The following is a 15,590-nucleotide window of genomic DNA, read 5'->3' as shown; positions in this document are numbered from 1 at the left end:
GTTTTGAACTGGGTATGCTATTCAATATGCTGAAAGTCTGCACATTCAGGCAGAAGGAAACTGGTAGCCAACCCCAGATCTGGGATGTTGATTGGTACAAAACAGACCACCTCCAAAGGGCAACGTCTCCCCCTTGCTTACAAACCCTTTCACAGTACACTCACAACTCTCCTATGACCAGATGTTTACTCGCGGATCTGGCTGTTAATACCATTCAGAATTCAGAGTAGGGTGAGGAATTACTAGTATTAGTAGAGATTTCTGTCCTGATGCTAGTAAGCCCTGAACATTTTACTAAGTGCAAGGTCAGCCCAAAATAGAGGGGGGAAATACTAAAAGTCACCTTGAACAAGAATTTATTATACTCATCACTGATTCCTTGGCTGCAGACCGTCTCCTGCCAGTGTAACCCATGTGGTTCTGCTGTGCAGAAGGACAGAATTCCTTGCATGGTACAGAGCTTTGATTCATAGGGGTTCCCCTTGCACTAGAGAGCATGGGGGGCAGATAGGGCCAAGGCTGGGAAGGCTATGGAAGAGGCAGAGATGAGAGCAGAATATCTGCTGCTATATAAATCTGTTTTCCCTCTCTCACACCTCCCTGTGGAAAGGGGGCATGGCAGCAGCCACCAGAGGCTATGGCTGCCTTACTGTTGCAGTAGAAGCTAAAAAGTACTTTGTCAGCCTTTCCAAAACATGAAGGAAAGATTCCTTCTATCTTATTCTGCACTAAACAGAATGATGCAAAGCATAGCTATATGCTTTGTCTGTCTGTATGTTGTTTAGGATTTAGACCTAAAAGAAATACAAGAACACAACAGAAGTTGGTGTGCTGCCTTTGAAAGGAAAAAAAAAAAACAGTTGACAATATTTAAAAATACAGCTTTCTTAAAACATTAGAGCTCAGAATTATACATGAGTGTGAAGCCAGAAGAGGAACCATTAAAAATGGTTTAGAAGATTATGTAAAAGTAAGTAGTGCTAAGAGATGAAATCATCAAGTGAGGAAAGAGGACAGTAAAAAAAAAAATTCCCACCCTTTCCCCCCAACCCTCATTTAAAATAGCTTTTGTACTAAATAATGCTGCCTGCCTGCTGTGATTTTGAGAGCAGCCCTTGAAAGAAATTCCTTTGAAATTATATAACTTGTCAAAAATTGTTTTATACTCTGCTATTGTCTTGTTGGAAAGTTCTGTCTACAGCATTTTGGGACAATCCTTCATGTTTTGCTGTCTTCTGTACAGAGACTCCAGTGTTATAACCTATTATTAAATATTACAACTGAGTTGTACAGGGAAAAAGAAAATTAGTAATTAAAAATAAAATTGCTGTACAAAACAGGTAGGGTTGGAAATATAGCTTATCACAAATATTTTGCCCAAAGCCTTTCTCATTTAGCTGTTTTAGCTGTTTCTTTGCAGCAACTTCTGAAAAATTCCATTTGTGGTTATGTTTCCTTTCAAAGTGTTACATCTTTTCTTTCGTAGTGTGCACTGGTGTGTGAATGTACAGCACCTGAAGACATAAGTGGTAAAGACAGCATACCTCTATTAAATGCAGGTATGTGTTATAACATCAACAATTCTTTAAATAATTAGGTTATCTTTTTTAGTGCGAGAACTTAGGGTAAACCACCGAAATCTCATGCATACAAGGATTTTGAACAGAGCACTTTTAAAATGTTGTGCCCCATTTAATGTTCATTTGAAGTTTAACATTTGCATCTATATAAGCACCAGCCAATGAATGTTTAATAAAAGCAAACTACAGAAGATGTTCAAAGGGCATTTTAGCAGTTCAAACAACAAGATGTTTTTAATTCTTTTATGTATATTTTGTAATGCATTTTGAGTAGATTTCTATTTGATTCCAAGACAAAGTGCTGCTATACAACAGTACCAGTTTTTAAGAGTTTCAGAACTACTAGAGATTTAAAGTGTTTTCCTGAAACCCCTGCTCCTGGAAGCTTTCTTCACTCACTGGAGTAGAGTCCAGTTGACTACTTGTGTGAGGAAGGATTTGCAGAAACTGGCCCTGAAAAGTAAGACTTAGTGGTTCTCTGCTGAATTACTCTCACATTTGGAGCCCAATCCAATGCCTACTGAAGTCAGTGGAAAGACTCCAGTTGACTTCAGGTTTCAGAGTATCAGCCGTGTTAGTCTGTATCCACAAAAAGAAAAGGAGGACTTGTGGCACCTTAGAGACTAACAAATTTATTTGTGCATAAGCTTTCGTGAGCTTCAGCTCACTTCATCAACTGACTTCAGTGAGCATTGGATGAGGCCCACCGTTTTTTGCAACGTATGGTGTTGTGTTAATGACTATAAAGTAGTTATAGTTGCACACAGATTATTTGACTCCTGAGTACGCCTCTCCCACTGTTTATACAATGTTATCTGAGATTGTCTTGAAAGTTCTGTGATTTTAAAAGGAAGGGGCTGCTGGCAGGGCATTTTGAGTTCAGAAACTGCTCCGGAGCTCACTTCAGACTTTGGTTTGAAGTGTCTATATGCTCAACCCATTTCGCTCTCTTTCTCATTATACCAAGAGAGATGACATGATGCAGTGGAGTGCTCTAAAAGTGTTATCAGCCTGAATGTAGGAGTTTACATCCCTCAGCAGTAACAAAGCCACAGAAAAAGCTATGCAGGTCACCCAAAACACACCACACCAGCATGTATTCTTTTTGCACCACATACATTACAGATAGAAATATGTTTTTTAAAAACCTGTAAAGCCTTATTTACCATGAGTCCAAGTGCTCAGGTCTCAGAGGGCATCATAGAAACCTCTAAAAATGACTTGAAATAACTTTTCCTTATATTTAAAATATCACAATATATTTCTTCTTATATTTGAAACCATTATGGGAAGCCTCTCTGTAACCCTGTAAAGCTGCTATTTTTAGTTCTGCATGACTCTGAGATATAGGATTTTAAAATTGACATTTTTATGTATAAAAAACCTGTTACAGATCCAGTAAGGAGTCTTGCCCATCCTGGGCCTCTGGTGGTTTTTTTTGTTTTGTTTTGTTTTGAGGGGGAGGCGGAAAAACCCACATATTGGGGGAAAATGGAAAATATTTTTCTGGTTGCTTGGTTTTTTTTTTTTAATTGAAGCTACTTGGGGGAGATTAGGGGCTGGGAGAGATTCGTAACGTGACCTGAACTTTACCTATGAATCAGAGATGCATGATAAATTAGTTTATCACATGGCTCTATAATTTATTACATAGATATCACCTCGACAAATCTGGGTTTATATGAATCTCTCTCTGTCTCTCTCCCCATATGTATGTTCTCTATAAACCTCACGCTTTCCCTCTCTTTCTGTATGTGTAAATGTGTATAACAGTGTCTCTCTTTCTGGTGTGTGTATACTACACTGTATATACTTACTCCATGGGGAATTCTGCACCACAAAAATTAAAAATTCTGTGCACAATATTTTTAAATTCCGCATATTTTATTTGTCAAAATAACACTCCAGTTTCAGTTACTTTGGAAATTTATTTCAAAATGTATGTCAACAATACAGACAACAAAAAAGATTCCCCCAGGAGTACAGAGTTAAAGAAACCCCTACGACAACCCAGTTCCAGCTGGGAGGTGCTGGAGGGGGCTACGTGTGGCCCCCCAGAACCCAGACACTCACCCCCTCTCTTCCCACAGCCCAGCCGTGGGGCACTCCCAGAGCCCAGACACCCTCACTCCTCTCCCCCCAGAGCCCAGCTGTGGGGAACCTCCCCCCCCACCCCATCCCAGACACCTGCAGCCTCCCTCCCCTCAGCACATTTACTCCCCTCAGCTTCTTTACTGTCCCACCAGGGGAAGCGGTGTGGCCCTGCCCTTCCTCACCCTTTGCCAGAGCTGGGTCTCCCAGGCCCTGTCCTGTCCCTGGGCTCATGAGGATCAAGCCAGGCAGCCAGAGCTGCAGAGCCTCCATCCCTGCTGGGCTGGGCGCTCTGCTCACTTTGAGCTGGAGAGCTGGGTTCTGCAGAGTCTAGTGACCCCTAATGGACACCAGCAGCTCTGCAGCTCCAATTCTGCGGGGAAAAATATGAAATTCTGTGCAGAACATTAATTCTGCGCTAATTCTGCATTGCACAGTGGCATGAAATTCCCCCAGGAGTAATATACTGTGTGTGTACTTATATATGTGTATTACAGTATCAATTTTTGAGACTCTGTCTTGAGTTGTTTATCATGCCAGGGAAACTATGAAACTTAAAAAAGTAGTAGTAGGCATAGTAGGACATTGGTGTTCATCTCAAGACTGGATCTTAATACATGAAACTCACAGACCTCAAGTGAGCTGTGAAGCACTTATTGAGTGATGTGAATAAATGTCATATCTCATAGAGCCTCATCATTATTCCATTTTTACCTGAAGACTTCATTTATACTATTAGAAATTCACTTATCCATTTATAATACTGGAAATTAAAATAATTTTCTCCCATGTTTTTCAAGTAAAGGTGTGAAAGAGGAGAAAAGTAACTGAAATCTAATAAAAATGAACAAAACTGAAGTTATTTTTTTCTGAAATAATATGTGTACTTGCTTTTATTCTAGAGGGAAAAATCCATAAATAGCAACAGTATTAGAATTTACAACATGACAGTAGTTTGCTTTGACCGTCATTAGACAGTGAACAGAAGTTCAAACAAGAAATAATGTTCACTTTTTGTTTTTTAAGTTTTATTTGAAGTGGGGGGTGAAGAATAGCATGTGGAGAAGTAAATGATTTCCAAGGAACAGAAAATACTGAGGTCTTTACATTTACAGTGAGAATGTCGGAAAATGCAGGTTGTTAAATACATAGCAGTGATTTCCTAGCTTCCACATGTAGATGCACTTTTAAAAGAGAACTTTTTCCATTTTGCTTAGTGAAATGTTTTGAAAGTTCGTACATAAGCAAGTCTCTCTTTACATAAATTTCACAGTTTTATAAATGTAGGGAGTTTTGGATTGGGCAAGCCTTTACTCCATATGATAGAAAAGCTAAATGCATTGCTGCCAAGGCCAAACATTCAAAAGTCATGAGGCACACCCCCTCAAAATCATGAGACTGTCTTAAAAATAATGAGATTTAAACAATAATAAATTTGGGGTGCTTTTTAATTTGTCTTCTGGCTTTCAGCCTTTAAAGTTTTCTAAGCTTTTCTCCCTAACCATGAGGTTTAGAAACTTAAAAAAACAAAGCAACCAAAAAAAAAAAAAAAAAGCAAGATTGTTACATAATTACCTGACTCCAAGAGCTGGGGCTTTAAGAAAAATTCCAAATATCTGAAAATTCTCAAAGAAATCACAAGAGTTGACAAAGCTGCAAATAAGACTACTTGACTCCTGTATTGAGTAAAGGTTTGCAAGATATGATCCAGAGTTTTCAATTGAAATGCTTCTCTTGAGCTTGCTGACAGGGCCGTCCCTGTTTTTGGTGCCCTATGCAGCCCCCCCACAGGGGGGGGGTATGGGGCCCCAGGCCTCCACGGGGAGGAGTGGCAGGGGCTGGCCCCAGGCCTCCATGGGGGATGGCAGCTGGCCACTTCCTGCGGGAAGTGGAGTGACCTGGCCCCAGCCTGCTCTGTTTCCCTGGCTCCCAGGCTTGGGGGGAGGGGTAACCGCCACCCAGCACTCGCTGGCGGCACAGCTGGGAGCCAGGGGAGCGGAGCAGGCTGGGGCCAGGTCGCTCCACTTACCATGCGGTGAGTGCAGGGTCGGGCCTGGCTGCAATCTTCAGGGGAGTGGGGGCGGGGAAGGGACGGGGCTGGGGCAGAGCAGGGGTGGGGGCCTGGGGAAGAGCCAGACCAGGGGTTGGAGCAACAGGTGACCCAAATTTCCTGGTGCCCTACGCAGCTGCGTGCTTTGCATATGGGGAAGGATGGCCCTGCTTGCGGATAGCAGTTTTGGCCATTTGTCAGCACTGGAGACACTGCTAGGATGACAATACAACAGCAACAATTGTTCACTAGTTTTTGTGTTGCCTATACTCTGGTTAAATGCAAAAAGAAAAACTCTAGAGCCAAATTTTCAAGGTGGCCCCTTTATAAAGTTTTTTGGCATTATTGCACATACAGATTCCTGTGTTCGCAAACACAAACAGTATTTGTATGCACAGATATAGCAGTTAAGTGTGCATTGTGTTTGCACAGGCAAATGTGAGTTACTACATGTTGTGAGTGCAAATTTACAGGATCTTTCTTGAAAATGTTTCAAATATTCAAAAAGTTACACAGGGATGGGATGCCCCATAAAGCTAAATATGGTATAGAGCTTTTCATGTCTAGTTTAGCATCTGAAATGTACTCATAATGAACAGATTCCTACATTACAGTAAGCACTAGAGTTGACACACATGTTGGCAGCTTTCTGCTCATTGGCAAAAAACAGAATCAGCCACACATGTGAACTATCCTTTCAAGTCTGAAGCTTGTCACTCCATGTCTTGGTTAAGGAACATTGGGATATCTTACACTGCTGTGCAGTGCCAGTTCTATGGTTTAAGACAGGACTTCAGTGCTGTCAATAAAACATCTTTCATGAACTTAAAGTCACAACAAAAGAGAAAAAATAGGAAATGTTTCATTGTGTTTGAACCAGGTGATATTTTGAATATATCCTTCTGAATCCCAGGCGTCTATCACAGTGGATAAGGCACTAGAAAAAAATACTTTGTGACCTTGGACAAGTCATTTAACCTCCATGTCTCAGTTTCCTTCACCTGTAAAATGAAAACAATAATGCCTGATCACTTTTGTATAGGTACTTTGAGATCTGTAGACAAAAAATGCTGCTGTTCATCTGTGCTAAACATCATTAAGAATTATTATGTTTGCTTTTAAAAATTATTCTTTGTTAATATTAAATAATTTAGTTTAGAAGTAAATTTCTTATTAATAAAAAAGAGGTTGATACCTTGGAGGTCTTAAGTTTTACATGGAAGAAGAGTAGTTTCATGAAATTTCTCCAAAACCAGAGAAAAAGGACAGTTCCTGGAAATAAACAAGAGCTGTTTAAAAACGAGCATGTGCAATATTGGTTCTTTATGAAGTGAGTTGTAACTTTGCCTACCAGTAATCATCTCGTTTGTGTAAATCCTCTAGTTTTATTGTTTTTATCTCAGTCCTTTTCTGGAGTGGTTTTTTTTTAAATTTTCATAACAAGTCTGATTTTTTTTAAAGTGCATTTATGAATCATTGATGGTTTGGCCTTTGTTAATTATAGCTGTGTTATTCATGTTGCATGAATCAGTGTACATAGGCAATGATGGGAGAGAGCGCTTCTCACAGTAGTGAGTTGTAATGTAGGTTGCAAGTTCCACTTGTTGATGTGCTTTTAAGAGCAACAGTTTCTTCAAAGTGATCACAGGTAATGCATTTCTTTGAATTATACAATAGTGAGTGTCAGGATCGATGAGAGGCTGGTCCAAGGCATTTTACCAGTAATGTGAAAAGATTAGTAACTTGATGGAGAGATATTGTTGGAGGGTTCAGATTGCAGTCTAAAGTCATTCTGAATTAAAAAGCAGCTGGTGTGTGTGTGTGTGTGTGTGTTTTAATGACAAACATTTATCTCCCAGTAAGCTTATCTAGGAAGTAAAAGAAAAGGTATCTTTTCTAGGTTTCCCCTGTGTACTTCTTCTGGAGAATCAGTAGAGCACAGGAAAAGGGCTCAAGGGCAGAGATAAGGAGAGCACAAAAATTGCAAAGGCTCATTATAGAGCATCATTGTGCAATTTTGATGAAAATATGACTGTGCAGCAGATCTGAGAGAAAAAACATGCTGTTCTTAGGCTTAAACGTGCAAGGTGCTGAGACCTTGGCACTCCATGACAAAGGATTTAAGCACAAGAGTAATACCTTTTCTGGATTAGCGACAGAGTGCTCAGCGCCTTGCAGGATTGAGCCCAGATTGTTACATACAGTTCTGCAGGGTGCTAGACTGCAGTGACATATCAGGGAGGCATATTTTCCTCTTAAAATGCATATGCAACACCTGTTTGTGTTAATGACCTTTGTGTATGTGTATCTAGGGAAGGATATACCATAATATCTAAATCATTTTGGGATATGCTGCATCTGCCCTATATGGTTTCAACTGTATGGAAGCCTGAGAGTTCAATAACACACCTTGCACATGGTTACAGATAATGTTACCAGCTCTTAGCATGAGATTTCACATCAGTTAAGTTGCTTTTTTACTTTTGTCCCATGAATATGTGCTAGAGAGCTTGAGTTTGCATTCTTACTGCAGCGGTAATGATACATGTACCAGATACCTACTGTACTAGGTAGAATTTAATTATCTACTGCACTGGGTAGTGCAGCCTTCAGTGCTGTGCTTTTAATGAATAATACATTTATCTTTGGACTTAAGTTTGGAAATACAGGAGGACAGAGAAATAACTTTACCTTTGTGGACTAAACCATTGTAGTCGCTTCTGAAAGAAACATATAGCCACAATTAAGCAGTGCCATCATTTCTTCTTTTCTACAGTGTTAAAAAACCCAATCTGTAAGTTATATAGATTTCCCACTTCTGACAACAAGTGGCTGCATATCCGAGAACAGATGTCTGAGAGCACTCTTTCTTTCCATGTTCCCAAGGAATTGATCAATCTGCACATAAAGGAGGATATGAGAAGGTAAGGGTAACAAAATTACAAAATAAAGACTGTTAATATCTTTTCTTAGGCATTATTTCTTAGTTGAGGTAATATACATAATTATTGGTGAAGGTAAACTAAAATATTTTATGAAATGAGTAAGGAAATATGATGATCTCATTGGCTGATAATTCATAGCTATGACAGTAATCAACACAATTCGTTTCTCAGAAATTCTAAGAGGCTAGTGACTATAAATTTCTGAGCAGTGAATTGTGCCAAATACAGTCATGGCTCTGATCTTCTGAGAATCAACGTTTGATTAATAATACAAATATTTTGAATAATTAACATTTTATAATCACAATAACACATGACATGGTGTGAACTGCTCTTTAGAGAGCTTGGCTTTATGCCTAGCAGCATCAGTGGTGCAGATTACTACAACACAAGCAATAAGATGCAACGCAGTTGGAATTAAGTGTAGGAGTAGCGAATATATACATCACTTTCCTATAATTAATTTATATTTGTTAGTTAAAAGTGTGCCAGGTTTCAAATGTGGTGCTTTGTACAATCTTCTTATATTAATGTACCTATCTAATCAAAAAGGACCTCCCAGGAGCATAACAGAAAACACAGTGCAGGGAAAGGTGGGCAGGAGCCAAAGGTGGCATTAATCCACTTTTGTGGCACCCAGATTCTTGGCTGCTGTCAGGGCTGAGACAGCTGCCTGCCCGTGGATGCCCAAGGGCTGCACTGCTGCACAGAATTTCCATAGATGCTAAGTAACAACACCATAGCCACAATCCATCCTCGTCGCTCCCTAGCATGACTTCAGTGGGGCTTGCAAGGTGGGGGGATCTCGGGCTACATACATAGGTTCTATGCAGCTCCTGCAGTGGAAGAATTTTCACCATGGTCTTTTGGAACTCCACTGCACCCCCTATGTGCTACTGGAGCAGCATGTGAGGGCCAGAATCATCCTACAATACCTCCTGAAGTCAAGGGCAAAACTCCTCTTGTTGTCAGCAGTGGTGGATCCAGCCCTTAGTCATACTAAAGGTATTCACCCTGGCTTAATCAGGAGACCTTCAACAAACCTGAAACTCAAAAAAAGAGTCATAGAAAAAGTGGAAACTAGGTCAAATTATGAACATAAATAAAACAACACAAGCTTGTATGGACAAATGAGAAAGGTCAAGGCAAAAAATTAGATTAGACCACCTAAGGACATGAAAAAAATTTTATAAATACAAGAGAAGCAAGAGGAAGACCAAGGACAGGATCAACCCATTACACAATAAGGTGGCAAAGACAATAATGGAAAATACAGCAATGAACAAAGTGTTAAATGTCTTTTTTGTTTCAGTTTTCACCAGAAAGGTTAGTAGTGATTGGATGACTAATATAGTGAAACATGAGTGTAACTGGGATAGGATCTGAGGCTAAAAAAGGGAAAAGAACAAGCATTACTTAGACAGGTTTTCAAGTGGATAGGACCACAGAATACTTAAGGAACTGGCTGAAGAGATCTCTGAGCCTTTAGCAATTATCGTTGAGAACTTGGGGAAGACAGGAGAGATTCCAGAGGACTGGAAAAGGTCAAATATAGTACCCATCTATAAAAAAGAGGAATGAGGACAACCAGGGAATTATAGACAAGTCATCTTAACTTTGATACCCAGAAAAACAATGGAACAAATAATCAGTAGGTAGAAGAAAATTAAGTGATACGGTGGATTTGTCAAGAACAAATCGTGTCAGACCAGCCTAGTATCCTCCTTTGACATGGTAACAAGTCTTGTAAATAGGGGGGGAAGCAATAGATGTGATATATCTTGACTTTAGTAAAGCTTTTGATATTATCTCACGTGATCATCTCATAAACAAACTAGAGAAATATAGCCTAGATGAACCTACTATAAGGTGGATGCACAACTGGCTGGAAAAGCCAACTCAGACAGTGGTTATCAATAGTTCAGTCAAGCTGGAAGAGGATATTCAGTGGGGTCCTGCAGGGATCTGTCCTTGGTCCAGTTCTATTCAATATCTTCATAAATGCTTTGGATAATGACTTAGTGTATACATTTATAAAGTTTTTGGACAATACCAAGCTAACATTGCAAACATTTTGGAGGACAGCATTCCTGTCCTAGAAGTCAAACCAATCTTGACAAACTGGAGAAATGGTCTCAAATAAACAGGATGAAATTCAATAAGGACAAATGCAACGTACTACACTTTGGAAGGAATAATCAGTGGCACACATACAAAATGGTAAATGATTGCCTAGGAGGGATACGGCAGAAGAGAATCTGGGGGTTATAGTGGATCACAAACTAAATGAGAGTCAACAATGTAACACCGTTGCAAAAAAAGCAAACATCATTCTGGGGTGTATTAGCAGCAGTCTACTCAGCAGTCATAAGGCCTCAGCTGGTGTACTGTGTCCAGTTCTGGGCACCACACTTCAGGAAAGATGAGGAGAAATTGGGGAAAGTCCAGAGGGAGAGAAACAAAAATAATGAAAGGTCTAGAAGACATGACGTATGAGGAAAGATTGAAAAAATTGTTTGTTTAGTTTGGCAAAGAGAAGACTTAAGGGGGACGTAAGTCTTCAAGTTAGTAAAAGGTTGTTATAAAGAGGAGGGTGATACATTGTTCTCCCTAGCCACTGAGAATAGGACAAGAAGTAAAGGGCTTAAAATGCAGCAAGGGTGATTTAGGTTATACATGAGAACAAACTTCCTTACTGTAAGGGTAGTTAAGCACTGGAACAAGTTACCAAGGGAGGTTGTGGAATCTCATCATTGGAGGTTTTTAAGAAGAGGTTAGACAAATACCTGTCAGGAATGGTCTAGACAATATCTAGGCAGAGAATTGAAATAGATATCCCTTCCAGTCCAACATTTCTATGATTTTCTTCAGATACAATGATGAGGGTGTGATATAAAGCTTAGATGAATTATTATAGTATTTTGATTCTACTCTTTAATATTGTTTATGCATTTATAAAATGGATAGCCTGTCCCTGTTTGGGAATACAAGTGTTCTTGGTTTGGTTTGGTTTTTTGTTTTTTACATAAAGTGTTGAAATCAAGTTACTCTGGCTGTACAGTTCAATTGCTTTCCTAATTTTCATTGGTCAAAATAGTAAGGGATTATTTCACCTATATTGTTTCTTGTGCATTAACATTACCAAACCATTACAGAAGTAGGAAGTATTGTATTGTAATAATGAGCTTCTTGGGTGAGGCTGTAACAACATAAAATAACAGGTGTTTACATTTTAACTATAATTTAGTACTCTTACTAAAATAAGAAAGTGACATTGGAAGAGTAAATAATAGAAGTATGTCTGTCTTATCTGGCGCCCATCAGCATGGCATTTGCGTGCCTGCCAAAGCTGAATAAATAAATTTCATCAGCCTTCCTCGGAAGAAGAAGAATTCTAGTCCACACCTGCTGGACCCAGGAGCGTAGAGGTAGAAGAAATCTGCTGCCCCAGTCTTCTCTCTGAGTGGCACATCTCCCCAGAAGCACATACAGGAGATATCCATGCCTCTGCTTCCCTCTCCTGTTCATCATCTTCCCAGTGACAAATTTACAGAAGTTGCAGTTGCTCCGGGGCTGGGGCAGGTACTGACAGTTTCAGTGTTGCTACTAGGGTAGCTGTTGAAACTTAGTAGAAAGTGTGTGTGTGTGTGTGTGTGTGTGTGTGTAAAATTCACTATGCTTTGGCAGAATGGGGGGCAAAAAGAGCAGCAACCTGGGGTAGGAATACTGGCAGCCACTGGCTTCCATGATTAGGGCCCTACCAAATTCATGACTGTGAAAAATGCATCACAGACCATGAAATCTAATCTCCCCTGTGAAATCTGGCTGTTGAAGGGGAAATCAGATTTCACAGAGTTGAGCGGCCAGAGAGTGGCAGCTGCTGGCCAGGAGCCCAGCTTTGAAAGCAGTGGCACTGCCAAGAGCAGCGTAGAAGTGAGATGGCATGGTATGGGAGGGGGTGTCCCTTTCGGGCTGGCCTTTCAGGTGGGCGAGTGAGCGACTGCCCAGGGCCCTGTGGTCAGTGGGGTGCCCTGGCCACCACTCCCCTCCACACACACACAGCCAGTTCAAGGCCCCTTTGGCTCCCAAGCACCAGGCTCCAGCTGTTAGTCCTGGACAGGCTGGGGAGGGACAAGACTTCCCCTTCCTTTGCATGGGCCACTCCCAAGGCCCGGTCACATCCACCATCTGCAGGACTCTCCCCTGACTGCAGGAAGCTCTGCAGCTGCTGGCTGGGAGTCCAGCTCTGAAGTCAGCACTGTTGCCAGCAACAGTGCAGAAGTGAGTGTGGCATGGCACGGTATGGTATTGCATCCTTACTTCTGCACTGCTGCTGGCGGTGGTGCTGCCTTCGGAGCTGGGTGCCTGGCCAGCAGCTGCCCTCTGGCTGCTCAGCTCTGAAAGCAGCAGCACAGAAGTAAGGGTGGCAATACCGAGAGCCCCCTACAATAGTGAACCCCCCACTACCCCATTTTGGTTGGGAACCCCACGGTTAACAATACTGTGAAATTTCAGATTTAAATATCTGAAACCATGAAATTTACTATTTTTAAAATCCTATGACAGTGAAATTGACCAAAATGGGCCCTGAATTTGGTAGGGCCCTGAATTTGGTAAGGCCCTATCTATGATGGTGGTGGGATAGCAGCTGGGGGGCGTGGCCACACTGTAAATGGATGAATACCTGATTTCTAGGGTAAATCACCCGGACAAACTTTCAGCCATAACAGTGGTTTATGTTTTGAAGGATTTCTCTAAAAGGAAAGCGCCTAGAAAATTACTTTTAAAAAAATGAAAACTTTAGATTGATATTGACATCAAAAGCACTGGTAGCAAAATCATTGGTAGAATGTGTTGCTGTCATTGCTGCTCACATCGAACCAGTCAAAAAATGTGGGGACTTCTGAAAATTTTAAATAATATTTTCTTCAAAACTGGCTTCACTTTAACTGTTATCTCTTAACCTAGATCTTCCCACTTCAACCTAACCTTTCACTTAACTTATCCTCCCCTCCCTGGGAGTGTTAATCCCTTTATGGGGCTTCAGGTACCTTAAATCTGGAGGGGAAGGGAGTTGCTCTCAGGGGCTTAAGGTCAGATCTTTGCTATCACTCTGAAGTCCAGTCCGGTTCTGAGGTTGGAGGATGATTCTACTCAAGTCACTCAGCAAGGAGGGTTCAACAGGACCTGCCAACAGAGACCTTTTTTTTTTTTTTTTCAATAACTTTAGGGGATTCATCCCTGATCATCTGCTTTCCTGTTTGAAGCTCTGTGGTGATGATTATTAAGAATGTTTCTGTGTTGTACACCAGGAAATTACTTCAGTTTCATATTTTTTGTATGGTTTTATGGTGGGTTTCCAGTTTGTGGTGTGTGTTTGTTCTGCTTTGTGGCGGTGTTTTTTGGCAAATTTTGGCTAGGGTATGAAGGAAATTGATGTTTGTTTCTGCTTATGTCCATCTTTCTTGTAATAAAAGCAAATAAGTTTTTTCAAACTTGATTGCAGATAAGTTCAGTTAAGTATGGTAAATTCTGCAAAAGATTTCAGCAGCTACACGGTGCAATTCTGCAAAAGTGAAACATAGCTTGTGCTGATAGTAAATCAGAATGGCGAGAGAATGAGGATACTACAATAGAAGCTTTTTTCAGCATATGTTTCACAAGTTTACCACTAGGATCTCTGTTAATCCCTGGGAACCAAATTTAACCTTGACTGAAAGGGAGTTGCACCCACTTATGCCAGGGATAAATTTGGCCCTTAGTGTTTATGGTCACAGTCCATAAGCAAATTACAAGAATGAAGTGCTGAACTTTTCTTGAGCCCTCTTTCCAGTGTACAAAGATAGGACAATCAGGCTGTCCTTCTGCATTAGGCACATCTGTTCTCTTCTACCTTCAGTACACTTTTCTTGTACAAATGTGTATAGTAGCCAATAAAATAAATATTTCATAATCCATTTGTCTGTTATCTTAATTCTTTCTTTGAATGTCACAGAATACTGGTGAAGTTCAGACCCTGTTCTGAAACCATGTATTTTTCTATGTTCCCTTTTTAATATTCAAGTGTGATAGAGAAACTGATAATTTGTCTTTTTTTTCTTCTTTTTTGTTTTTGTTTTTTGGATATCCTAAGCATCTCTTCAATCTTTTGGGAATTGGTATCAATGTTCTTGAATTTGCCATGTGATGATTTAGACTGTGGGACTTGAGCCATTGCACTGAGAACAGAAGAGGTTGAAGCCACAGTGGAAGGCGTAGAATGAAAAGGCTGCATTGAGGACATTTTTCATGATTTTTTAGTACTGTGCATGATTTCTGTGTGTGCCCACTTAAGGACTTTTAAAAACCTTATTCTAGGTAATTCTATAACATAATGACAATGACTTTCTCTGTCCATTTTTTAAAGCATCAGAATGTGCAGTCATTGAAAAGATGTTAGTGCACATGTATATGCATGTCTTTTCTGATAAGCAGTGGGTTGGAGAAAACCCTGTCTTCTACCTATCTATTGAGAAATGACAGAAGAGAATAAAAATAGTCCTGTGTAAATTAAACTGATTGCTTTCAATGAATAGCACCTCTGGTCTTTAGACAACCCCTTTTACTAGAGTCTAAAGGACACAAGATACTAATTTTACCACAATTATGTAGCTCTTTGTCCTCTTGCTCATAATTAGCTTTGGAGCAAAGGTTAATGCTGTAAAAAAGCAAGGAGGAATTTTCAGAGCTGCCTTAAAAAAAATCACACCAGAAAGCAGCACATATTTGCTGCAAAAAAAAGTTACAGTGCATTAAAATGGTCTCTAATGCTGTGATTTGTTGTGTGATAGTGTTATCTGCAGATAAGCTTACTTTTACTATACAGCAATACAGGAGGGCATGAAATGCTAAACACATTCTTTGCTGCCAATCTAGAGAGAGAAA

General features: G+C 40.3%; 1 protein-coding gene across 6 annotated transcripts in view; it reads left to right on the top strand.

Moving 5' to 3' along the window:
• INPP4B (inositol polyphosphate-4-phosphatase type II B) overlaps nt 1–15,590 on the top strand; it is a 476,198-nt gene that overhangs the window by 309,214 nt on the left and 151,394 nt on the right. For all 6 annotated transcript variants that reach the window (XM_074950913.1, XM_074950912.1, XM_074950910.1 and 3 more), the window contains 2 exons: nt 1,487–1,559; nt 8,498–8,645. In XM_074950913.1, the coding sequence (XP_074807014.1) occupies nt 1,487–1,559; nt 8,498–8,645 (221 nt within the window). The remainder of the gene's footprint in view (nt 1–1,486; nt 1,560–8,497; nt 8,646–15,590) is intronic.

This window comes from Natator depressus, chromosome 4 (genome assembly GCF_965152275.1).
Source record: "Natator depressus isolate rNatDep1 chromosome 4, rNatDep2.hap1, whole genome shotgun sequence".
NCBI classification, from domain to species: domain Eukaryota; kingdom Metazoa; phylum Chordata; order Testudines; family Cheloniidae; genus Natator; species Natator depressus.
This window is presented reverse-complemented; position numbering and strand designations above follow the sequence as displayed.